At 42.6% G+C, this 25,936-nt stretch overlaps 2 protein-coding genes across 2 annotated transcripts in view; one reads left to right on the forward strand and one right to left on the reverse strand.

Moving 5' to 3' along the window:
- Nucleotides 1–25,936, reverse strand: part of LOC134445629 (NLR family CARD domain-containing protein 3-like) — a 331,412-nt gene that overhangs the window by 58,056 nt on the left and 247,420 nt on the right. The window lies entirely within an intron of this gene.
- The window catches only part of LOC134445633 (tripartite motif-containing protein 16-like), a 95,262-nt gene that overhangs the window by 33,233 nt on the left and 36,093 nt on the right, over nucleotides 1–25,936 (forward strand). Inside the window, exons 3-5 of the mRNA XM_063194686.1 lie at nucleotides 22,389–22,728; nucleotides 23,917–24,012; nucleotides 25,642–25,875. Of these exons, the coding sequence (XP_063050756.1) occupies nucleotides 22,389–22,728; nucleotides 23,917–24,012; nucleotides 25,642–25,875 (670 nt within the window). The remainder of the gene's footprint in view (nucleotides 1–22,388; nucleotides 22,729–23,916; nucleotides 24,013–25,641; nucleotides 25,876–25,936) is intronic.

The raw sequence follows: 25,936 nt of genomic DNA on the forward strand, positions 1-25,936 counted from the left end.
TGTTTCTTAGATAAAAGGTCCAATGTCTCATTCTGTAAAACATTTACAGGCCAACTTCAGTGTAGCCTCTGACCTGCCATACAGTATACCGTGTCATTTACAGGTTCAGAGCCAGCTTGGGTCATGCGCAATGTCTTAGAAAGAAATGTATTAGAAAGACATAAAATGATTCCAAAAGAATGTCTGGGTAAAATGCTCTTTTTAATGCACTCTCGGGGGACTTTCATTTACACATAAAAACGAATCTAACTAAAAACAAAAGTTTTTTTAAAACTCTGGTTAGCGTCTGTATATAAACAGAAAAAAAAACTGAGACTTAAACGACAATCTCCTTATCACGCACAATGGCAGCTCTCTGCAACATATGTATGCAGATTTGCCAACGATGTGAACGAATACATTTTGGTAAATGTAGGGAAGGAAAATGTTCATTTATGAAAATCCCCGGGTATGTATAAACGCTGCCTGGGACCTTCCATGTCCTTTTCAGAACAATTTTAACAGCAGGAGCTGTGTGAAGAATTTAAACAGTTTCGTCATCTGAGTTACACTAGCAGGCCCTGTAGATCATTTATATACAAATTCTGTAAAAAAAAAAAAAACTGGAAGCTGGAAGTGTTTCTCATCATGCCTGTTTGCTTCCTTTTCCTTTGATTCCTGATGGTCCAGGAGGGCTTTGGGCAGAGGCAGAGGAGATGCCAGCAGATAATCCAGTTGAAGGAAAAGGAGCTGCAGGAGCTGAGGAAGGCTATGGAGACTCTCAAGGTGAGAATTGACTAGAGGAGAAGACAGTCTGCAGTAGGTTTCTGGTCATTAAGTGAGATAGTAGTAGTGATGCACTGCAAGACACGTTGGGCTCTAATGTTATTTGGCAGAGGAACTCTGCTTCACAGCCATTCAAGTAAATTGTTCACCTGGATTTAGTGTCATGATAAAACAGCATTGTCGGTGTAACCATTTCTCCTGATTGTGTGTGTGTGTGTATGTCTGTCCTATCAGTCTGGTGCACAGACAGCAGTAGACGAGAGTGATAAGATGTTTGCTGAGATGATTTGCTCAATTGAGAGAAGGCGCTCTGAGGTGACAAAGCTGATCAGAGCTCAGGAGAAGGCTGAGGTGAGTCGGGCGGAGGGACTCCTGAAGCGACTGGAGCAGGAGATTGCTGAGCTGAAGAGGACAGATGCTGAGATGAAGCAGCTTTCACTGACTCAGGATCCCATTTACTTCCTCAAGGTAAACAACACCTTGATACTTTTGAAATATAATGTTGGGAATGATTTTTTTTACACTTCCCTTTAGCTGGTGACACAAGGTTGACTTATGATGTTCACATACTGTTGTTACGCTTACATTAATTTATGAATACTCAATCATTAAACTTTAGTCAATTTTCAATATTATATGTACAGAGCTAGAGTGAGAGCTTCCATTGACTTTAAATTGACTTTCCCAACATTTGGAGGAAATTATATCTGAATACCGCAATGGCATTGCGTTTTGGCACTTCATATTGGTCTACCTGGTCTACCAAGTTGTTGGCACTCTGATTTTGATCTAAGGACAAAAGGACAATGATGGACTTCATTACAAAGCCAACACTGGTGCTTTACAGACCTTGCTTTATGTTGCCCATGCTTGAATGTGGATTATAAGGGCATTTCTAGCATTCAATTTTTTATTTTTTATTTTTTTTTCTTTCTTTTTTCCTCCCTCTCTCCAATATTGGTCTATCACAAACTTGCCAATGCCCCCCCCTCATATGACAAAAATACTCAATTTAATTATAAGACTTTCCCACACCAAGATTATGAGCGGACACAGCTGAAATAGACTTCTGTCTTTAGGTTTCTGGACGTGTGTGTGTGTGTGTGTGTGTGTGTGTGTGTGTGTGTGTGTGTGTGTGTGTGTGTGTGTGTGTGTGTGTGTGTGTTGCTCCACAGCCCTTTCCTTCTTCACCACCAATCCCTTTTACTGTTTCATTATTAAAAGAGTAATCCAATATAAGTAAAGGGTTTCAAGTGATACATTTAAATATCAGGAGTTTACCAAATAAAATAGATCATCTGAGAGCCTGGCTTGCTTACAATAAACCTGATGTTATTACCCTCTCTGAGACCTGGTTGAGTTGTGATGTCTCAGATGATGAAATTCATATCGATGGATATACCTTATTTAGAGCTGACAGAGCCACACGTGGTGGTGGGGTCGCCACCTATATAGTGTCACACCTGCATTCAGAGATTGTTTTACCTACAGAAATTCCTGTTCATTTTGAATGTCTTTGTGTAAAAATTTGCTTTCATGAAAACAAAAACCTACTAATAGGTAATATCTACAGACCGCCCAATTCACCTTCTGACTCTATAAAATGTATTAGCAATACCATTAGCTCTTTAAATAGCTTTAAAGAGATGATAATTCTTGGCGACTTTAACTGCAATTGGTTAGACCGTGCTTCGGCTAAAGACAGACATATCATTGAAAGTCTCAACTTGACACAGATAATCAAAGAACCCACCAGAGTTGGAAATACATCTAAAACACTACTAGACTGGATATTAGTCACCCACCCTGACAGGATCATTGACTCTGCGGTGCTTCCTGATAGCTTTAGTGATCACTCAATTGTATCTTGTACATGGAAAATCAGAACACCACGCCTACCACCTAAAATAATCAAAGTAAGGCAGATGAAGCACTTTAACAGAACTCACTTTTTAGATGATCTACGGAATATTAACTGGCATAGACTTCATTTAATTCCCTCAGTTGATGATGCCTATGAGTTTTTCCATACTGAAGTACTTTCTGTTATCAACCAACATGCACCGTGGCGATCAGTAAGGGTAAAAGGAAGGCACTTGCCCTGGATTGATGGTGAACTACTGACACTCTTTAAACTTAGAGACAAGGCATGGAAAAAACACTGTGCAACAAACAACCCCCAAGATTGGGAAGCCTACAAGCATTTAAGGAACGTCTGCACAACTAAGACACGCAATGCTAAATCTGATTATTTCAAAAACAACCTATGTAGAGATTACACCAACCCCAAGAAATTCTGGAATAACTTAAACTGTCTACTAAATAACAAACCCAACTCGAACACTCCAGCCAACATTAAAATGAACAATGATACCCTCTCTGATCCTTCTGAAATAGCAAATGCCTTTAATCAGCATTTTGCCTCCATTTGTAACACAAAGACCTGCTATTTAAACAATATCAACTGCGTTCAACATCCAGAGTCTTCCTCTTTCACCTTCTCTACTATTCACCCCATTGATGTGCAAAGAGCTATATCTGAACTGAAACCAGGGGGTAAGGACCTAGATGGCCTGGACACCAAGTTTATAAAAATCGCTTCAGATGTACTGTCTTACCCACTAACTGACCTATTTAACTTATCATTAAGTACAGGTGAGGTTCCAGTAAAATGGAAGCGTGCCAGAGTTACCCCAATTCATAAAGGTGGTGATCCATCAGATATCAATAACTATAGGCCCATTTCCATAATCAGCAGTATAGTGAAAGTCTTTGAAAAAATAATATTTAACCAACTTTACAACTACATTAATTCAGCATCTATCTTATCACATTACCAATCAGGCTTTCGGCCAAAACATTCTACAACAACAGCTTTACTAAAGTTCACCAATGACATCTACTCATCCTTGGATAAAGGCATGTCCACAGGTGCAATTTTTGTTGATTTATCTAAAGCCTTTGATCTTGTAAACCACTACATTTTACTGGACAAATTACAGTCGATAGGTCTTTCTAAACAGGCACTTCTATGGTTCAACTCTTACTTACACCTTAGGCAACAGTGTGTGTCTTTCCAGGGAAGTCTTTCTCAATATACTCTCATTGAAAAAGGAGTTCCTCAGGGGTCATCGCTTGGGCCTCTTTTATTCTCAATCTTTATTAATGACCTCCCTGCTGTCTGCCAAGATTGCTCTATACATTTATATGCCGACGATACAGTCCTTTATAATTCTAATACTAATCTATCTAAGATTCAGTCTGATCTGCAAGTAGACTTCACCAGAATTCAAAAGTGGTTTCAATGCAACGACTTGTTGCTCAATAAAAATAAGTCTTTCTGCATGTTTTTCCCAACAAGATCAGCGACAAGGAGTCAATTCAAATTGGCTGTGAACTTTATTGATGGTACACCCCTGGGTGAAGTTGATGAGTATAAATATCTTGGTGTACGGCTTGATTCCCAACTGTCTTTCAAATCACACATAGATTCTGTAGTTAAAAAGCTCAACTGTAATCTTAGGATGTTGCACCGTTCCAATAATTGCTTCACAATACAGATCAGAACAAGAATAATGAAACAACTTTTATTCCCAATTATAGACTATGCAGATGTAGTGTATCAGAATACCAGTGAGACTAATCTTAAGCCACTGAGCGTTGCCTACAACAATATATGTAGGTTTGTGCTTAGGTGCCCCTACAGAACACATCACTGCACTCTGTATAACTCTTTAAACATTTTTTCACCCAAAGTAAGGATGCAGTTCCATTGGTTTCTGATCATATATAAATGTCTACACCTCAACTATCCACCTTACCTAAAAACAATATTTGATACCATACCATACAAACTTTCGGTGAAGGCACACCGAACACCTTTCTCTTACTGTGCCACACATCTCCAAAGAAAGCGGCAAGCGTTATTTAATTACAAAGCTCCTTTTGACTGGAATACACTACCTGGGTCAATAAGATCATCCACAACCCTGGGGCAGTTTAAGACATCTCTGTCAATGTATTTGAATGCATGCAACACATGTACATGTTTTCACTAATATTGCTGCAACTCAAATTAACTTCTCTTTTTGTTATTCCTGCAAGCTCGTAGTCTCACTGAGTCCAGGTTGGCATGCACTCCCAGTTTGCAGTGAATCTCTGTTTCCTTTTTTATGCCTTCTCGGATTCTGGATTTTTGATCTCCTGTTTTAGTTTTAATTTTAATTTCATGTCTTTTATTTTATTTTAATTTATTTTTTTAGTATATATTTTACTGCCTACACACAATGCACTTGTCTTATCCATTACAAAGAACACAGTATTAAGGGGGTTGTAGGGGAGGGGAGGGGTGAGGAGGCTGTGGATTGAACGTGTGTGAATGTGAGTGAATGAATGTATAGTGCTGTAATGTATTGTCTTGTATTGTTTGAATTGTCCAGATTTAAGGGGACCCTATTGAAAATGAGATGTCACATCTCAAGAGGCACTCCCCGTAAATAAATAAATAAATAAAATAAATAAATATTCATGCATCTTATCAATCCACAAGTAGATCTGTCATATCTAAGACTGGTTCTTGATTGTGATTGGCTGATTGATTCGAATCAAGAGCCAACACCAAGGATAGGCCTACCCTACTTTGTAAGCAAAGCAACCCAGATGCCTGGTGTCGCAAGTTTCAACAAAGCAACAGCTCTGTTCACCAAACGCAACATCACTTGTTTTATTAGGCAACATCTAGGGCAGTGGTTCTCAACCTTTTTTGAACAAACGCCCCCTTGACCTAATCACAAGCCTTCCAACACCCACTTGACCTCATCATAAGCATACCAACGCCCCCCTTACTACTGAAAAATAAAATAGGCTAATGCCCCCCAATGGGAACTAAGCCCCACCCCCACTTAGCTTTATCCTTCTGAATGCCCCCCTAGGGCTCCCCAATGCCCCCTGGGGGGATGTAGCGCCCCCGTTGAGAAACACTAATCTAGGGCGTCAGTTTAGCAGCCACCTGCATAAGTGACACCTCAGTAATTCCGAATTAGAACATACTGAATCATGAACACTCCAAAAACAACTTTTCTTGGTGCTAGCTTTGAAATGGCAAAAAAACAGTTGATGATAAACTATCAGCAAAACTATTTGTGTTTTTCTCACGTTGCCAAACAGACGGATAATACTATATTTTGTCTGCAGAAGATTATCAGAAAATATTACCTTAAAGGCAAAACAAAACCTGTGGACAACATATTATCCCTTACCCAATATCCAAGTTTTCTACCAATGGCCTCTCTGCAGAACATGGGGTCCATCGATGGTGATCCATGCAGTGATGTGACCAGAAGGACCTTCAGCCAAAGCCGCTTCTTTAAGCCCCTGAAGGAATCTGTGTCTGCACTGAAGATGCAGGTGGAGGAGAAATTAGATTCCATCTTCAAGCAGGAACTAGTCAAGATATCTGCAGAAGGTTTGACCAACATAACAAATGCAATTTAAAAATCACATTTAACAAGTTAGTCAACAGCTGTGTTTTTCACATCACTCAAAACAATGTTCTATATTCTTCTTTACGTGTATCTCAAAACAGCAACTAAGGAACAAATCACCCTGGACAGAGAATGTGAGTCTCTCTCTCTCTCTCTCTCTCTCTCTCTCTCTCTCTCTCACTCACTCACTCTCGCACACACACATTTAGACAACAACATGCGTGGGCAGATACTCTTGTCTTTGTGAACAAAAAGACACAGATGGATTTGAACTGGATGAATATAATTTACCTCATTAAACTAAACGGCAGAGTTAAAGGGGTATGCCACTATTTTGGGGCTTAATACAGTTAAAATCGTTGGCCAGGGTTTATAAAGGTGGTAAAGTGTCTTATTTTTCATGTAACCCATGCTACAATGCTACACTGATCCATTGACTTTCACTAGCTTAGCGACATATTCCCTCTTTTAACTTGTCTTAAAGCAAGACAACGCTTAACATGAAAAATAAGACACTTTACCACCTTTATAAACCCCAGCCAACGATTTTAACTGTATTAAGCCCCAAAATAGTGGCATACCCCTTTAAGTGTCATTATGTGTACCCATCGATGCCCAGCCCTCCCAAGCCATACCCATGAACGGCGTGACGTGTTTCATGTGCGTTACGCCCTTTTCTGGGGGAAAGCATTGGGGGGAGCCAATGCAAGTCAATTGGTGGTGTTGGGAAAGAATCAGCGAAAGACATGGACCTGGAGATTACCGTTGTTCACGCTCAACATGCCGAAAACGTGTTGTGCCAAACAGCCGTGGCTGAAGCATGGACTGTGTTCATTTAGGCTAGCCGATGTAGCATGTAGTTTAATTTAATGAGACATTCGGTTCGATTTCCGCCATAAAGGGGCGTAATGCACATTTACAAGCAGAGTACCCGGATGGCCGTTCATGCATATTGGATGTGAGATGCATGTGGGTGAATGTGTGTCTCTGTGTTGTTCTGCAGATACTGATCCTGAACTGCCAGTCAGAAGAACAAGCAGTAAGAAGAGCCTACATCCAAACAGTAAGTCAATAATGAGAATCTCTAACAGGCTGCACAGCCTTTCATTCAAACATGAACGTTTAAAGCACACACACACACACAGAGCTTTCATTACCATTTGCACATGTAGTGCGTTATTCCAATAGTCTGTCACTGGGTCAGATAGAAACCTTTGTAGAAGACAGAAAGTAGAGATTTTCATAATGTTATGTGAGTCAAATAAATACTCTAGCCTTCTCCATGCTGAGAACAAAGAAATATGGCCATGTTTATATGATGTTACTTCATTCATTATTCTGAAGTAATTAGTTTCGTCGAGTTTACCTTGCTTTTTCATTTAATTTTGCATTGTGAAGTGTTAACATGATGTTTTCAAAGAGGAATTAAGCTTTTCTAGAATTTAGTTGAGGTTTATTCTGAAATAAATGTTTTACGTAAACAAAGCCAATGTGTCTGGAAACTGATTGCTATTTGAAGATCTCTGACTGGGAATGTAAAATAAGCTTTCATGCTGTGGGTAATTTGTCTGAGAGGAAAATATTCTAGATATTTCTATAAATCAAAGGATGCCTGTGTTAACTGTCTGTATGGCAAAAGCTAGATGAAATGATTTGGAAATGTGTCAATGCAACAGGAACGCATGAACAGAAATGCAGCGTCTGCTCTGCTGTGTCAGAACAGTACTTGGAAACCCAGAAGCAGACCAGGACAAAAAATGGCAATCAGAGTGAGGTTTATTTCAGGGGAAGTAGTAGGTGGGGTGAGGCAAAAAACAATGTTCAGGACAAGCGTAGTTCAGGGTACCAGTGGGCAAAAAATGAAAGGCAGGTCTTCATAAAAACAAAAAATGTTCACGTGGCAAAAGGTCAAAAACACAGGAAGGTCACGGTGGCAAAATGCTCCGAAAATCCATAAACCAAAAATAGGCACAAGTAGCAGAAACAGTCAGGACAGTTCAAAATCAAAATTACAAAGCTCACGTGGCAAAAAACTCCAGGACAGTCAAAATGGTTCAAAATCAAGATGCGAGGCACACATGGCAAAAACTCAAAGTTCAGTTCCAAAACGGTGGTCCAATGCAAAGCACATGTGGCAAAAATCCAAAAGTACATTAAAAAAGAACAGTTCTCAAAAGCAGTCCAAAAACTCACGTGGCACTTGGTCAGGATCAGGGCATGACAAGAAAGTCTCACATACAGAGAGAAAACAAACAAACTTGCAATGAGCAGAGTCCCAGGTCAAGATTTAAAGCTGAGGGTGATTAGGAGAGTTGACACAGGTGAAGCTGAAACCAGGCTGGTGATAGGTTGTTGGAAGAGTGGTGGAAGTTCAGCGCCTAGGCCACCAGAGGGCATGGTCACAAGGAAACCATGGAGTGGAAAGTGCAGGGCTACCACTGCGTACAGTCAGGACCGGAGCGTGACATGCTGCAGTAGTGATGAGTAGTTTCAAAAGAAAGTCGTTAAAGCGATACAGAAAAGCTGAAAACAGGAGTGACGTGATGATGAGGAGTGACGTGATGACGTGACGTGAGATGACGTGATTCTGAACAGCTTGATGCCTTTTGCTGGATTTGTGGTTAAAACGCCATTGCCGTAATCAGACTCACAGACAGGGGGGACAAACGGTTATGTTGTGCCGGGCCATGGGAACTATGATTCAAGCGAAAGGGAGTTTTTCCTCACCCCTGATGCCACCAGGGGCTGCACCTGAGCGCCCAATCTCTGTGTGACTATCTATGACTTATGATAGGCCCAGCCACTATGGACCTTACGCATCTAAGAATCCTAGTCCTAACCTACGTTGACCTTATGACTCTACAATCTCTGTCTATCTCTTCTTCCTCTGCCTTCCTGCTATTTCTGCCTCTCCTCTATACCTCTCCTTTTAAATCCATCTCTAACAATGTTTTTTCCCATTTGTTAAGCACTTTGAGTTACATGCCTTGTATGACACAGTGCTATACAAATACAATTATTATTAATATTATTAAATAGGGCCCAGAATTGGGTCCCCATTACATTGTATGTGTTGGGCCCAGCAAAAGCTGTCAGTGGCCCTGGCAGTAATAAATCCACACTACAGAGTGCACCCCCATCTTTACCTGTCTGTTTCACAGGAGATGCTGCCCTAACGATGGAGATGGGGATGGTGTGTGTGTGTGTGTGTGTGTGTGTGTGTGTGTGTGTGTGTGTGTGTGTGTGTGTGTGTGTGTGTGTGTGTGTGTGTGTGTGTGTGTGTGTGTGTGTGTGTGTGTGTGTGTGTGTGCGTGCGCACGAGCGTCTGTGTGTGTGTGCTGTCACTTTGTGTCATATGATCTCCACTTCTCTGATTGAATGTGGAGCATATTGTGTTCATGTTTATTCCAATGTGACGTTTTCTGTTTCAGTGTCTGATGGCCAGGCTCTTATTGGTGAACCAGTGACCAGAGAGGACTTCTTAAAGTGTGAGTTGGACACACACACACACACACACACACACACACACACACACACACACACACACACACACACACACACACACACACACACACACACACACACACACACACACACACACACACACACACACACACACACACACAGTGTATCACTCCTGGATGCTGCTCCTCTCCAGCTCCTCTTTCAGACACAATAAGAGACTAAACTCCCTCTAGTGGCCAGCTCTAGAATAGGAGTGTATGTGGATCACTGCTAGCCAGGCTGTGCCCTCCTAGTGACTCAACACTTTCAGCGATTTCAACATTGATGACAATCAGGCTAGATCACTGACCACCTCCAAAATCCCATACTAATGATCTTCCACACATTCTCGCCGCTTGCAAACAAGAGACACGGATAACAAAAAGTATTTTCTGTTGTACCACTCACTTTGAAATGATCGGGTCGTTCTAATCTTCTGACTGCAGCAGCAAACCCTTCAGCTCTGTCGGTCCTCCATTCTTTATCACATCTTTTTTCAATTGGAAATCCAACTTTGAGAATGCTCTTAGTTTCGTTTTGAAATCCACTTCCATGTTAGTAGTCCAAGTGAACAAGCTAGCCAACACTACAAGTAACACCGCCTGACTGTATTATGAAATTCAGATTCGCTATGACGTAACTGCCAGCAAGACTCTCAACGCCAGAACGAGGCTGCGGCCAGACTGCTCCTAGCCGCACCACTGTATCTTTCAGTGGGCGTTATGCCAAAGCGTTCAGAGTAAAGAAATGATAATCACACGTAGAAAATAGTAACATATGCTGAAAATGAGGGCACACCATATATAATTCTATTAAGTGTATAAAACCGTTTAATACAATATTACCAGGTTGCATACACAGAACGAGCAAAATGGCGCATGCGCTCAAGCTTGTTAACGAGGGATTGCGCAATCCTGGGTGAGGCAAGCTCGGAGCTGCCACAAATTCAGCAATTTGTCATGAAATGGGCCAATATTACGATTTTGGCCACGAAAATGATTGAAAATGATTGAAACTGTTTAATTACTGCACAAATGGTAGTTATGGTGCAGATGCTCGAAAACAATAGTTGTTATTCTTACTATTATTCACATTTACTGCATCTCATCATTCTCATGTAGGGTTGGTGAAGCACTGCCTCCCCTGCCGTATTGGAGCGCACGTGCCTGACACACACACACACACACACACACACACACACACACACACACACACACACACACACACACACACACACACACACACACACACACACAATCACACTCACACTCACACTCACACTCACACTCTCACTCTCACTCTCACTCTCACTCTCACTCACACTCACACTCACATACACACAAATAAAACCCTGTTTGTATCATGTCTTCTACTCCCCCAGATTCCTGTCACTTCACTCCAGATTCCTGTCACTTCACTCTGGATCCAAACACAGTACACAGATCCCTCCATCTGTCTGAGGGGAACAGGAGGGTGGAGGGGAGACCTGAGGACCAGTCATATCCTGATCATCCAGACAGATTTGATTATTATCTTCAGGTGCTGTGTAGAGAGGGTGTGTCTGCACGCTGCTACTGGGAGGTTGAGTATACTAGTTCTAGTGGAGGGTTTGTCATTATAGCAGTGTCATATAAAAGCATCAGCAGGAAAGGATCAGGTGATGAGTGTTTGTTTGGACATAATGATCAGTCCTGGAGCCTGTACTTCCGCAGCTCCAGCTCCTCTTTCTGGCACAATAATAAAGTGACTAAACTCCCTCTAGTGGCCAGCTCCAGAATAGGAGTGTATGTGGATCACAGGGCAGGAACTCTGGCCTTCTACAGCATCTCTGGAGACACAATGACCCTCCTGCACAGAGTCAACACCACATTCACACACACTCCATCCTGGGTTTGGGTTAGGTAGGGATAGGTTTCTTGTATTTGGTGAATCATCAGGTGGATCATCAGTGAAGCTGTTGTAAATTCTGCTCCTGTGGGGCCTCTGCATTCCTCTCTCTCTCTCTCTCTCTCTCTCTCTCTCTCTCTCTCTCTCTCTCTCTCTCTCTCTCTCTCTCTCTCTCTCTCTCTCTCTCTCTCTCTCCACACACACTATTCATCACACCCTGGCCTTTATTTAGATGATGGATCATCAGTGAAGCTGTTGTGAGGCTCCTACAGGTACATGCTGCTCCTGTGGGTCATTCAGAACACACACACACACACACACACACACACACACACACACACACACACACACACACACACACACACACACACACACACACACACACACACACACACACACACACACACACACACACACACACACACACACACAGCATGAAAGTCATTTTAATTGTGAAGAGTAAATTTAAAGTCAGTATGTTGGTCATCATGATAACAGTACACAATACAATAAATGTATTAGCAGGGCTGTTTCACTGTATTTGGGGACCCTCGGCAAAGAGGGACATGAGGGCCCCCTTTTCTCTTCAAACTGTTGAGGAGGGAGTCCCACAAGATAGATTTTGAGCTGTGTCGCTGCATTTTTGTAGCACTTTTTTTGGCCATTTCAAGTTGGGGCCCTAGAGAACTGCCTAGTTTGCTTGCCTGTTGTGACTGGCCTGTGTATTGGACTGAACATGTATGTAACATTTGGGCACTTGGGATTTTTGTTTGGTGTGTAGGGAACAAGGGGTGTTTTACTCAATGTGTCTCATTTTGCTTTTGTAACTGGTGTCAAATACTAATGAAGGCCTACATAATGAAGCTGCTTGAGTATGGGGGTGATGTGCTGCCAGGGTCTAGTGCCTGGTCTAGTAACTGGTGTCAAAGATTAATGAAGGCCTACATAATGAAATTATTACTCCAAATCATTACTCCAAAAACGTAACACTTGTGAAGAGTACATTTGAAGCTGGAGAGATTTTTTAATTGTGAATTTTAGAGTGAATGTAAAGTAAGTCTGTTAGTCATGATCATTATACACAGTGCTTCATAGCACACACGATAAACAGTACACGTATTGGAATGAACATTTATGGATTATAAATATCAGAACGAACATCTATGTAACATTAGGGCACTTGTGATTTTTGTTTGGTGTAGGGGTCTTGGGGTGTTGTTTTACTCAATGTGTCTCAATGATTAATGTACATGTGCATAATAAAGTAACTTCTGCATAAATGTTCCACTTGTGAGGAGATTCTTTGCTTGCCCCTGCAGGAGAAGGAGGACTCGAACCTGCGACCCTGTAACCTAAACTAAGCTCTCGCCATGAATGTGGACAATGTCCATGGCCAATGTGTAACTCTCCAAGGGTGTGGTTTTATCTAAAACCCTTGCACGTGATTGGACACACACACACACACACACACACACACACACACACACACACACACACACACACACACACACACACACACACACACACACACACACACACACACACACACACACACCAATGTGCTTTTCAGATGCATGTTGTTGCATTACCTGTCCACTAGAGGTCCTCACTGAGGTATGGGGACTCTTCACATCATCCTTATCAGTGGAGGACTGCCTTTCTGGATAGGCAATCAGCAGAACACATACTGTACATCTCACAAGCAAACACACACGTGGACACACACACACACACACACACACACACACACACACACACACACACACACACACACACACACACACAGTCAGTAATCTGGTTTTATCTCAAACCCTTGCACGTGATTGGACAAGCACGCACGCACACACACACACACACACACACACACACACACACACACACACACACACACACACACACACACACACACACACACACACACACACGAATGCAGTAAAAGACAAGTAAAAGTTTATGGTATATAAGAGAAAAAAACTTTATTGATAACCACTGCCTTTAACACTAGAACTACCAGGATTTTTCTGCCTACCTAGAAGTACCAGAGAGGGGTCATTTGACCCGGTGTCCTGTCTATATGAGCGACCCATCGAGATGTGATTCTCTTCGCTACTGAGCATGCACACGCATGCGCACACCCTCGCGGTGGTTTTCGCGGGTGATTGCCCATCGAATTGTGAGACCGCAAGTTACGATAGGATCCCCTGAGACTGTCAACTTTAGTGACTCAAACTGTAGCCTAGTTCTATGTCCTCCTGAGGTTACCACCAGTCATTAGTTAGCATAGCTTGTCCACCGACTGTCATGGACTGAAAGTTACGATATATCCCCTGGGGGGAAAACGGGAAATAGCGTGGATCATCCAGCAGATCATTGGAAAATCTGCGAAATAGCGTGGCCTCGAACATTTGCTACTTTGTTGCCTAACCGTAATCGCTCACACACTCAGCCCAGGGACGGACTGGACAGTCTGGCATTTGGGCACATGCCAGAAGGGCCGCGGCCTTTTAGATAACCTTCGCGGCCCTTCCAATGCTCGTTGCGGCCCCATAATCATACGTCTGAGATCCATGAAGCAAATATTACGCTGCTTGCGTTCAAAGGTCTAATCAAACAGCGTTCTCTTGTCATCGTTTCGTTATTTATACCACTGACACTGCCATACATTACACACGGACGGTGGCATATTGATGGGTGGGTCTCATTATGTTTCATGTTGTATTTTTCCTGAATATATATTCCAATGATGTAAAAGTGTTCAAAATAATACAAAAAAAACTATAGCCTACCTATTTATATTTTGCTTTTGTTTGAGACAACTGTAGTAAAGCATTGCTTTGTGGGATTTTTTTTTAATTTACGTTCGGTTCCCGCCATAAGAAAAAGAACGTAGGCCTAAAGATTCATCAACATTCTGAAGCTTGTTGTAGAGAAAAACTGACGGTAGATGTCGCGACGCGAATGGACAATTATAGCTATTAAGAAAAATTAATGAAGGCCCAGGAAGAGGAGGAATTAAACGAAAGAAGGGGGAGCGGCAATGGAAATTGATAGCACATTTGACTTGACTTGTGGAGGTGTTTGGTGGTCACTACGCGGTGAGATGCTGCCATCTTGTGGTCTTTTCAGGTATTTTTTTAATCAGTTCAGTCCTCCGTTTCCCTAGTGACTGACGATACACTTCCTCTGAGCATTGCGGTGTGTGGCGGACAAGAAGTGTCCCATAAATTCAAGGTTGTTGTCACTGAAAACACGGTGTTCTGTTCGAATCTATGTCTTAGTATCTATTATGCCAGCTTCTTGGCTTGCTTGGAAGAAGACCATGAAGAAGTGTGTTGTTTTGTCTCTGCAATCGCCAAGAAATCACAAGGCCATTCACACATGGAATAGCACGCAGAGCTCTCGCCCACACAAATATGGATATTAGAAGATGTGTTGCACCGCCCGACGCTACGAATAAGACCAGGTAGGGCTGAAGGATTTCCATTAATAAACATTGTTTGTGTCCGCCGTGACACTTTTTTTATTTCACGTAAGGTCGCGTTTCTACTGTCATAAGCCAGTCCGTGGCTAGTCTCGCTACTAGCCAAGGTGATGTGATCTGTAAACCTTTTTAGCTTGTGGTAATCTGGGGGCTGTTATAGTTTTTCTTATTCGTACTGTAAGCTTATTCTTAACTTCATGACTTGGTAATGGGCTCTCGAATTGGTGGCTTGTCTTGCTGAAATACATTTTAGTAGCCATATCGATGTAGCCTACGGTATGTTGTTGTGCGTTCAGCTCTGGACTGGTTAGCATAGAAGTTGGACTGACTCCCACTCATAGTCTTGTCATCATATAGCTGGGCCACTGTCCAGCGTTAAGAAGGGGCTTTTGCGTAAAGAAGCGGTGCGAGAGCAAAGCGGACATCAAAAGTGGTTGGTTCATTGATTTTATAATGTGTGTGTGTAGGCACGTTGATGCTTGCCTGGTGCCTGTTGTTTAAAGGTCGGTTTCTGAAACTTCAGTGTTTACTAGGCCTACTATTTTATTAATAGTCACAATTTCTCTCTGTGTGGGGCGGGCCAACGAGTGCAGAGTGCGCTTGTTATAACGCACCGTTTTCGACGTGTAGGATGCACCATGCACCTAGTTCTAGTAGGGTCAGGATGCACCTTGTGTTTACCAATGTGTTTTCATGTGGTGCGCGGTCACCAAGTTGTTGCAACTTCCGCGAAGTGGTGTGTGTGTGTGTGTGTGTGTGTGTGTGTGTGTGTCTCTCTCTCTCTCTGTCTGTGTGTGCGTGGGGGGGGGGGGGGGGGGGGGGGGGGGGGGGATGGTGGGCGCTACTGGGGGGTCTTGGGGCCGCGGGGCCGCGTTGTGGGTCAAAATGCCAGGGCCGTTTCTCTATCCCAGTCCGCCACTGACTCAGCCTCGAACATTGTAACATCGATCAGAAAAGACTATTTATGTAGGCTAGAGGAGGCGTTCTCATTGCAAAATGGAAAAAATCGCCACCTCTGATTGAGCTGTCAAAATGCTCCCTCCACCCTTTTCACTCAAGAATTTGAATCGACTGCATTGTAAAATGCCTGAACATGGTAATAAGAAATGCACTGGTGGGGATGTTATGAAAATATGATTCCGGTCATTAAAAGACAGACATCTGCCAAAACAAAGCCACAATACGCTATCTGCTATCTGGGAATATCTAAACCACGCTTGTTTATCCCCATAGCACATGATTTCATGTGGCAATTTGCCTTGCGAGCCCACGTCGCATTGAAACCAAACCAACAGCAAATGACTGCATTAAACAACCCCAGGCCCTGATCCCAAACACTTTCTCCAGTATTTGCGCAAACTCAACTCTCTTTCATATGGCACGTTTCTTAACTTACTCAAACGAGAGGCTCACGGTTTTTTAGTGGTCAGCAGCCGCACATTCTTATTAAACTCCACACGAACGATTGCACACCACTGTCCGTGAAATAAACAAAGTTATGGTTATTAAAACAGTCCTACGTGGACCGATTGAAACGCCTTCCGCGGAAAATCAAGGTCGCTCATTTAGATGAGGCATCGCAAATCGATAGAACACCACTATCGAATAGGGCGACCGGTCGCTCATCTCGACGAGGCAACACATCTCGACAGAACACCGGCGGCTTTTACCTAATACACTAATCACTCATTTTGTTATGGTAATGAGGCTGTTAGGGGCCATGTGTGGGGTGTGGGGTGAGGGGTGAGGGGGTCACACCTTACAGTGCTAACATTAATTCTAAATAACCAGAAATGAAACCCCATTGAAAATGAATGGGGTTTTATTTCTGTTGAGTTAGAATTAAACTGGTGAGTTAACACCAAAACGTGGCATGGAAATCTACAGGGTATATTGAAGAGTGAAGTGTGGGGCACCAGGTCAACAAACAAGAACAGCTGACAGCAAAGCATCAAGGATATCTGGGCTTCCATAACTCCCATGCACTGTTTTTGCCATTGACCTCAATGTTAAACGCATCATGGCCATTATGAAGACAGAGAATGTCCTAACCAAGTATTGACCATTGCATGTTATGTAGAAAGTACCAAATTTCAACTGATTTAATGTGACCCGAATTTTGATGAAGAAAAATGTGATTTTATAACAATATTCTAATAATGCGAATTCCCCAATTCATGTTTTTTTTTAGCTGGAAGGCCAACGTATATAAAAAGAAAAAAAATAATGATTGGAATAGTTAAAAAAACTGGGCCATGAATCTACAATCCATGACAGTTTAACAGTATTGATGGAATTATGGAAATAAATCAACTTTTTCATGGTATTCTAATAAAAAGGCCTGGAGCTGTATATCATCAGTACCCCCAAAATAAATTGTCCCTTTGCTATTGTGTAAGCACTGCCAGTCAAAATGGTTAGGTGTTTTATCTACGTTCAGCTAACAGATTTCGACTATGTATAAAAATGAAAAAGTGAGTGAAACCATTGAAGTTTGACAACAGAGATAATTTACCAAGGACATTTATCAGTAACTTTCTTTACTGTAAGTTCATATACAGAAAGTAATGCCCATATATCACAGGTTTCTCATGGGTTTGGCTCATTTCTCAAAACAGAGATAACATTCTCAAAATAACATGGAAAAATGCCAAAGCAACTAGCAATTGTTCAAAACAGAATGTCGTTTGAAAAAATGTCATGAAATTAGCCAAATAACAGAGGAAACTGTAGTATACACGGTTGTAAAATTATTTTCTACTAACTAGTAAAGTTACAATACCATCTGACCTGTTGAACACTGTCATGAATTTACTATGTAATGAAATTCTTAAAATATGATGTCCTTGACTGTTTTGGGAATTGAGTAGACCACTTTGCATATGATGACTTACACAATGAAATAATGCTGACGTGTTTTGGAGAGGGCAACTATTAGACTGAGAATTGTCTAATTCGTTTAGATAAGCAAGGTCAATTTATTTGGAAAATGTGCTAAATGTATGCTGAATGTGTAAACTGAAGGGTATTTGTACATATCCATCTGCAGAGATGTACTAAACATTTGAGACATGTACAAAGCATTTGATATCTGATGAAAGCAATGAAAAATGCCATTCTGTTTTGGGAAATTGCAAGTTGGTTTGGGGATTTGTCCGTGTTGTTTTGAGAATGTCATCTCAGTTTCGAGAAATTAGCCAAACCAATCGAGAAAAACTGTAACGTGTGAATCTCCCATGCCATGTGACCATAACAACTCATGTGAATGCAACCTGGCAATTGTTAGATGGATAAATACCAGTGCATGTGGACTACTGCTTCATTTCCCTCAATNATTTTGTGGTGAAAGAAGCTCCTCTCCAGGAACGAAGATGCAGAGATACAGCACTCAACAGGCATTGGAAATGATCGACACACGCACGCGCACGCACACGCACACACACACACACACACACACACACACACACACACACACACACACACACACACACACACACACACACACACACACACACACACACTCTGTCTCAAGTGACAGCTGTGAGCTGCTAACAGCCACATTTCCACAACAAAAGGAGTGTCCGCAGGGGGTCCAAAGGGTCAAATGACCCTCTTGTGGGGCTTTTAGGTAAAAAGCTCAATTGACCCCTCCATGATAGTTCTAGTGTTAATCATCATTAGAATTAACACAAGCAGTGATGTGGTGAGGAACAGTTGAGGATGAGGAGTGTGGGTTGGCTAATTGTCATCAATATTATACTTCCTGTATATGACCAGAAGACTTCTCGAAAACCCGAAAACGAGATATCCTATCTCAAGGGGCTATCCCCCTAAACAAATAAATTGAAACTTCTGAAGCCAACGGGGGGCTTATGCACCTCACAATTATACTGTGACAAGATGAGAAGACCTGCCCACTCAATGGAGAGTGTTGCACGTGTTAATTCAATGGAGAGGGAGTTTGACTCTCTCTGTGTTATATCATATTTAATGGTTGGTTTATACACATCATAGTCATATGACAAGAGGACTACTACAGTGTTGAATTTGACTCTCAAAGTGTTAAGCCAATGGTGTGTGTTGGATTTGACTCTCTAAGTGTTAAGTTAATGAAGTGTTGACTTTGACTCTCTCAGTGTTATATTTACTGGTTGATTATGCACATCTAGTCAGATGACAAGAAGACTAGTGTTGACTCTCTAAGTGTTATATGCAATGGAGAGTGTTAGGCTTGACTCTCTCCTCAGCTCAGATTTTATCACCTCAGTAACCAAAGTTGTACTTGATGAAAGACTGAGCGTCTGAAATACCGCACTATTAAGTATTTGGGAGCGTAGAGCAGCATTGTGGACATCTATTATTTCCTTTAAGTTCTCCTTTAAGTTTCCTTTAAGTTTCTTGTTGGGTTCAGCCCCTGTGTCACTGATGTACTAATACACACACACACACACACACACACACACACACACACACACACACACACACACACACACACACACACACACACACACACACACACACACACACACACACACACACACACACACATACACACACCATTTAGGGTGGGTGCCTGCTCCCTCTCTCTATCTCTCTCTCTCTCTCTCTCTCTCCCTCTCTCTATCTCTCTCTCTCCCACTCTCTTCTCTTCCTCTCATACTCTCAGCTGTCTTTTCATTAATTAAGACACCACACATTCTCAAATGTCGAAGGATGTGTCTCCATTTATGAATTTGAGTTGTGCTGCAAAATATGTCTAATATGAACGATTTTTTTTTTAATTGTTTGATTCATATGATCTAAGTATGTAGCCTATATAGTCTGACATTTCAAATGTTGTCTTTGGATATGCCACCTCATATCCACACAATATCAAGCCATTTTTTGACAGTGGTGAGCATGTTCTCCATTGATTTGCATTGACTCAAGAGCACAGACCTACCTACACAAGATGGCAGCTTCTCTTGCCATTCTCCACTGCAGTCAGCCATTGCCATGGCAACTCTAGTCTTTTTTTTCTTTTTTAACCTCTGCACTTACTGTACATCGATCACAAGTGTGTTATAAGTAGAGCACGAGTGTCACAAGCACAATCAAGTTGTTCCCCTACCTCTCAACGTTTTTTTTTTTTGTTTCTTTCTACACGTGACTCAAATAACTCGTCCAACAAGTTTTACATGTACTGTGTCATCGTCCTCTTCCAAGCAGGAATAGAAACCGGATGGGGTACCTAAGTCTCCACCCCTTCCGGGCGGCTCATGGGGCTGGAAAAGCAACAACTTTTGACTGGGCTTTAATGGACTGATCAAAGCTATTTTCCAATCCACCTCGCAGATCCCCATCGATCACACATATGCTGTGCCTCAGAATTAATAGCAACCAATGGTGTGCTTGTTGACTTCACTTGCCAAGCGATTTTTGAGTTGTGTGCGTGCAAAAATATGTAATTATTTGGACTACACAACAGACGTTGCATGTCCGACGTGCAGCCACTTAAGCCGCGGTGCAGCGGTAGGGTTAGCTGTGCCTCGGTTCACGTCAAATATGCGAGGCGCACGTGTAGTCTCTAACACAGTTTTGCACAAAAGCTAAAATGCCCCATTGACCACACCCACATCCATCCTACCTGCTCCTACATTAAGGGCGTTCGTGATGGCGTAATTTTGACGAAGTTGAAAATTTGCTAGGCAGCGAGCATGCTCAGTGTGTCCGCGTGAAGCATCATGGTTAGAATTTGCCGTTCACGACGCAGTTGAAGGGAGTGACCTCTGCGCGGCAGTCGTGTCACATGGCGTTGAACCATCGCGGGAACAAAAGTTTTGTCAAGCAACTCCGCAGTAGCAGAAACCTACTGCCGGGCAAGAAGACCATGATGTGAGGAATCTGCCGTGATTGGTGTTCATAGCTCATGTGATTCATGTGTGTGTAGTTGAACGTGCTTCATTTTCTACATGCTGAAATGCATTTCATGCACAAATGCAGCATACTCTGAGTGGTATCATCCATATGTATGGTCGCACAACCCACTTACAACAGAAAAAAAAAAAAAGAAACAAACCACCCTGTCGTCAGATGCTCCATCTTCGCCACGTTAGGAGTGTATGCCGTAGGTTACAAAACCAGTATTATTCCGCGGGCCGCCTGCTCGACGGTTAGAGTAGTGGTTGCGCGCCTGACTTCCATTCATGAGGTCCCCGGTTCGAAACTGCACCGAAACACGGGGAGTCTTTAGTTGCTGATGGTTAATGTGGAAACAGACCAGTTGCGAGAGACGTATCTTGTCTTTTATGTATGAAAGTGCACGAAACAGAGTGGCCTTTGTGGTTGGCGCGCCATGGTAAAGCTACATATTGAACACCTGGGTTCAATCCTCGCAGCATGGGTTGGCGCTGTTAAGTAATTTTAAAACGGTCCTATCTGAATGACGACTTTGGTCCCAAAACACAAAATGAATAGCCTAAAGTGAGTACTAATTAACTGAATTATTACATGGAAGTGAAGCCAAATCATCACATAAGACTTGTACCATGATTCACTGAGTGGTAACCTGTATCTCTACCACAAGACCACCCGATTTCTCTCCGAGACGCAGAGAGAGTCTCGGATTTCACAAGCATGTGCCGACGATGGTAAGCACGTCATGGAATTAGCGCCATGATTATTTAATTCCACGAGAGGGCGCCCTGGTACACCCGCTGTCAAAATAGGTAGATCCACCCACAGACCTATAGATCCACCTTCTTTGCCGCTGTTGAAATCTCGTCGTCCTGATGTGTCCAGCTTGGTTGCGACGCAGTTATCCCCTCCTTTTTATGACCAAGCAAATCACGTTTTGATCAAATCTTTTGCTGCGTGGTTGCAAACGAGCCTATTTACGCTTCCTGATAACAATGAATGGTTCTGATTGGCCAATCCCCAACCCCTCCCTCCCTGGGCTCCTCCTCAGTGTTCTGAGGAAGTCAGCTGTCACTCTGCTGCTGCTTCTCAGTGTGTGAAGTTGCTGTTTGGAAGATTTACAAAATGGCATCAGCGTCTTCTCTGGAGGAGGACTCCTTCACTTGTCCAGTCTGTCTGGAGCTGTTGAGGGATCCAGTGACTATTCTCTGTGGACATAATTTCTGTATGAAGTGCATTAATGGCTGCTGGGATCAGGAGGATGGGAAAGGAGAATACAGTTGCCCCCTGTGCAAACACACCTTCAACTCCAGGCCTGTCCTCCACAAAAACCGTCTGATGGCCGAAATGGTTGAGAAGTTTGGGAAGATCAGCATCCAAGCTGCTGCTCCTGCTCACTGTTATGCTGGACCTGGAGATGTGGCCTGCGACGTCTGCACCGGTAGAAAACTCAAAGCTGTCAAGTCCTGTCTGGAGTGTTTGGTATCCTACTGTGACACTCATTTGAAAGCTCACAATGAAGTTAATCCAGGTAGACCACACACCATGGTCGATGCCACAGGCCAGCTACAGGAGAGGATCTGCCCCCGTCATAAGAAGGTTTTTGAGATATTCTGCCGCACCGACCAGAGTTGCATCTGCTATCTGTGTACGATGGATGACCATAAAGGCCATGACACAATCACAGCTACGGCAGAGTGGAGTCATAAAAAGGTAAGATGTGGCATAACTAATGTTTATATTTTATGGACAGATTTACCTTTTCTATGCTCAGCTTCACTAAATGTTATGTACCATGTTGAATATGGAGGGACTTTTTCCTTATTCAAGGAGAGTGTTTCTTAGCTAAAAGGTCCAATGTCTCATTCTGTTAAACATTTACAACTTCAGCAAAAGCCTCTGACCTGCCATACAATATACCGTGTCATTGACATGTTCAGAGCCAGCTTGGTTCATGCATAATGTCTATTAAAACCATAAAACAGTAGTTTTGTAAACATTCCAAGTTTTGCCAAATGAATGCCAGGGTGCCCTTCAGATAGCCTGGCGAAACCATCCTATGTACGCCACCCAAAGAATTTGGTTCCGCACATCGCCTGGCAAAGGCCAGCTCGGTTCTCTTAGTGTTTAGCCAATCAGCAAACAGTTGAGAGTGGTGACGCAGAACTCACCCGCGAAGTCCGTAACTGATTGGTTAATGTAACTATATTCACACCTTTGTTTTGTTATTTTTATGCTTTTGAGACGCTATATCGTAACAGTCATGCTAATAAAGCACAATATTGGTTTTAATTTTAAATCGGAACTCCAATGAATGTAAATGGCAGAGTAAGATCAGACCATCTCCCACCCTCCACGGAAACGGATTCCTCTTGGCTTTTGCCAGACTGTTTGACGGAGTCAACCGTCGTTTTCACCCAGGCTACCCTTCAGAATGTGATATGGCATCACCCATGTCTTTTTAACACCATTTTTAATAGCAGGAGCTTTGTGTGACAATTGTAAGCAGTTTCATGATCTCAGTCACACTATCTGGCCCTGTAGAACATATACTACGCATGACTTAGATCAGTGTATCCCAACCTTTTTTGTCTTGCATACCCCCTAAGCCTTTTTATCATACCATGAGTACCCTCACTCATGCTCTATATCCCAATGTGACTATAATTCATACATTTTTTCATTTTTCCAAGTACCCCCTGCAGTGTGCTTGCATACCCCTAGTGGTATACGTACCCCTGGTTGGGAAACACTGACTTAGATTACAAAGAAGACGTGCAGTACATTCAAATTCAGTTTTAAAGATATCAGCAGATCACTACACTTGTATGCACAGCTGGATATTCTGAGTGAAGTGTTTCTCATCATACTTGTTTGCTGCTTTGATTCCTGATGTTCCAGGAGGGGTTGGGGGAGAGCCAGAGGAGATGCCAGAAGATAATCCAGTTGAAGGAGAAGGAGCTGCAGGACCTGAGGAAGGCCGTGGAGACTCTCAAGGTGAGAACTGACTTCAGGAGAAGACAATCTGCAGCAGGTTTCTGGTCATTAAGGGCGGAATTCTCCCATCTCCACTTATCTTGCGCGTATTCTCCCCTCTGGAACGTCGCCATACCCCTCGCGCTTAACTCAGAAAAACAGCACGTAGCCCATCATAGGCGTGATGTATGCTAAATGGGGGGATGAGTCTCCGCCAAGTTCATCAGTTGTGGCTACAAATAAACTATGGACCATGGATTTTCAGATCAACCATGTGAAAACCTCGGCATTCCATTGAGATCCAACATTTAACTTTAACTTTGAATTTAAAACCACGTGCCAAAAGTCCTCTTGCAAAATCGTTTCAAAATCTAACCTCCTCTCCTTTTCACAAACACAAGGCAAGTATTGGAGGTGAGATAATGAGATGGAAACACGATGTGTCCCATTCGCAGGAACTGCAGCTCAGCGTTTTGGAGCGCAGCAACAGGTTGATTGAAAGAAGATTAACCAGAGATTAAAAACGTATATAAAATGCTGGTCGTTGCATCTTAATTCCCCCAGTAACAAACATTGTATATGCTGACTTTTGAAAGCGCCTCTCCACGTCTCACACAGCAGCAACGTGATATTAATACTATGTGAAAGGGCAGAAAGTCAGCCTTCCATTGATACCCACGCATCCTTACATTCTACGAAGCGATGTCAACGCAAATATTGATAGTAAATATGTGTGCAAAACCTGACACTTTATATTCTGTCGCAGACATGGAAATTGTGCATGGCACTACCAGAACTTAAACACGCAGCTGATGGGGTATAATAGAGACCAGAAGCGAAATGCCAAAGACATGCTCTGACATGTAGGCCGGCCTTTTTACGTTTAGCGGCAATGAGCTTCAGTAAATATGTGTGTGTCTTAAAAAACAGATAGGACAACATGCAATAGGTTGATGGTGATTTGTATGTCGGTGACCAGTCCAGGAAGTTTAATAGCCTACATGCACATATATGCACGAGTTCCAATACATCACAAAAGTGGAGCATTTACTTAACTTGGCTACAACATCATACTAATGGTGAAGATTGTTTTGGAATAGCCAGAATTGGATGGCTGTCCAGACGATTGGAACAGCATTATACTCATCACAGACGGCATTATATTTGGTCGGACGTGCCTTGCTTGTCCACTTGCGCATGGTGCAACAAGGTTGATGTTTTGGTTGCAGTACATGGGCACAAAATTATATGATCCTCGTACTAAATTAATTAATTGTTTGCATTTGTTTGTACGCTCACCGATATGAGAACATGTTGTTTGGCCACAGGTAATGTGTAGTTTAGAACTACTGAGAATTGAATTTCGATTTGGACTCACGCTGACGGTACGGAACATCAACAAAGCATACCGTGTAAAATGTTCAAAATGCGAGCCAAAGCGGACACCAAATGCAATATTACATTTTGCCTCATAGTGGCGCTTGACCTTACTACAGCCCTTTGATGTGCGTAAAGGGAAACGCGCTTAAGTGCACGGGAGAATACGCTTAGGATTCATTTACATGCGAAACTCCCTGGTTTTGGCCTGGCCCCACCCAAAGTGTGTGTGTGTGTGTGTGCGTCTGCGTCTGTGTGTCTGTGTTCTATCAGTCTGGTGCACAGACAGCAGTGAAGGAGAGTGAGAGGATGTTTACTGAGCTGATCTGCTCCATTGAGAGAAGGCGCTCTGAGGTGACAGAGCTGATCAGAGCTCAGGAGAAGGCTGAGGTGAGTCGGGCTGAAGGACTCCTGAAGCGACTGGAGCAGGAGATTGCTGAGCTGAAGAGGACAGATGCTGAGATGAAGCAGCTTTCACTGACTCAGGATCCCATTTACTTCCTCAAGGTAAACAATATCTTGATAATTTTCAAATATAATGTTGGGAATGTTTTTTTTTTTTTAAAAC

Source organism: Engraulis encrasicolus, chromosome 3, assembly GCF_034702125.1.
Source record: "Engraulis encrasicolus isolate BLACKSEA-1 chromosome 3, IST_EnEncr_1.0, whole genome shotgun sequence".
Lineage (NCBI taxonomy): Eukaryota > Metazoa > Chordata > Actinopteri > Clupeiformes > Engraulidae > Engraulis > Engraulis encrasicolus.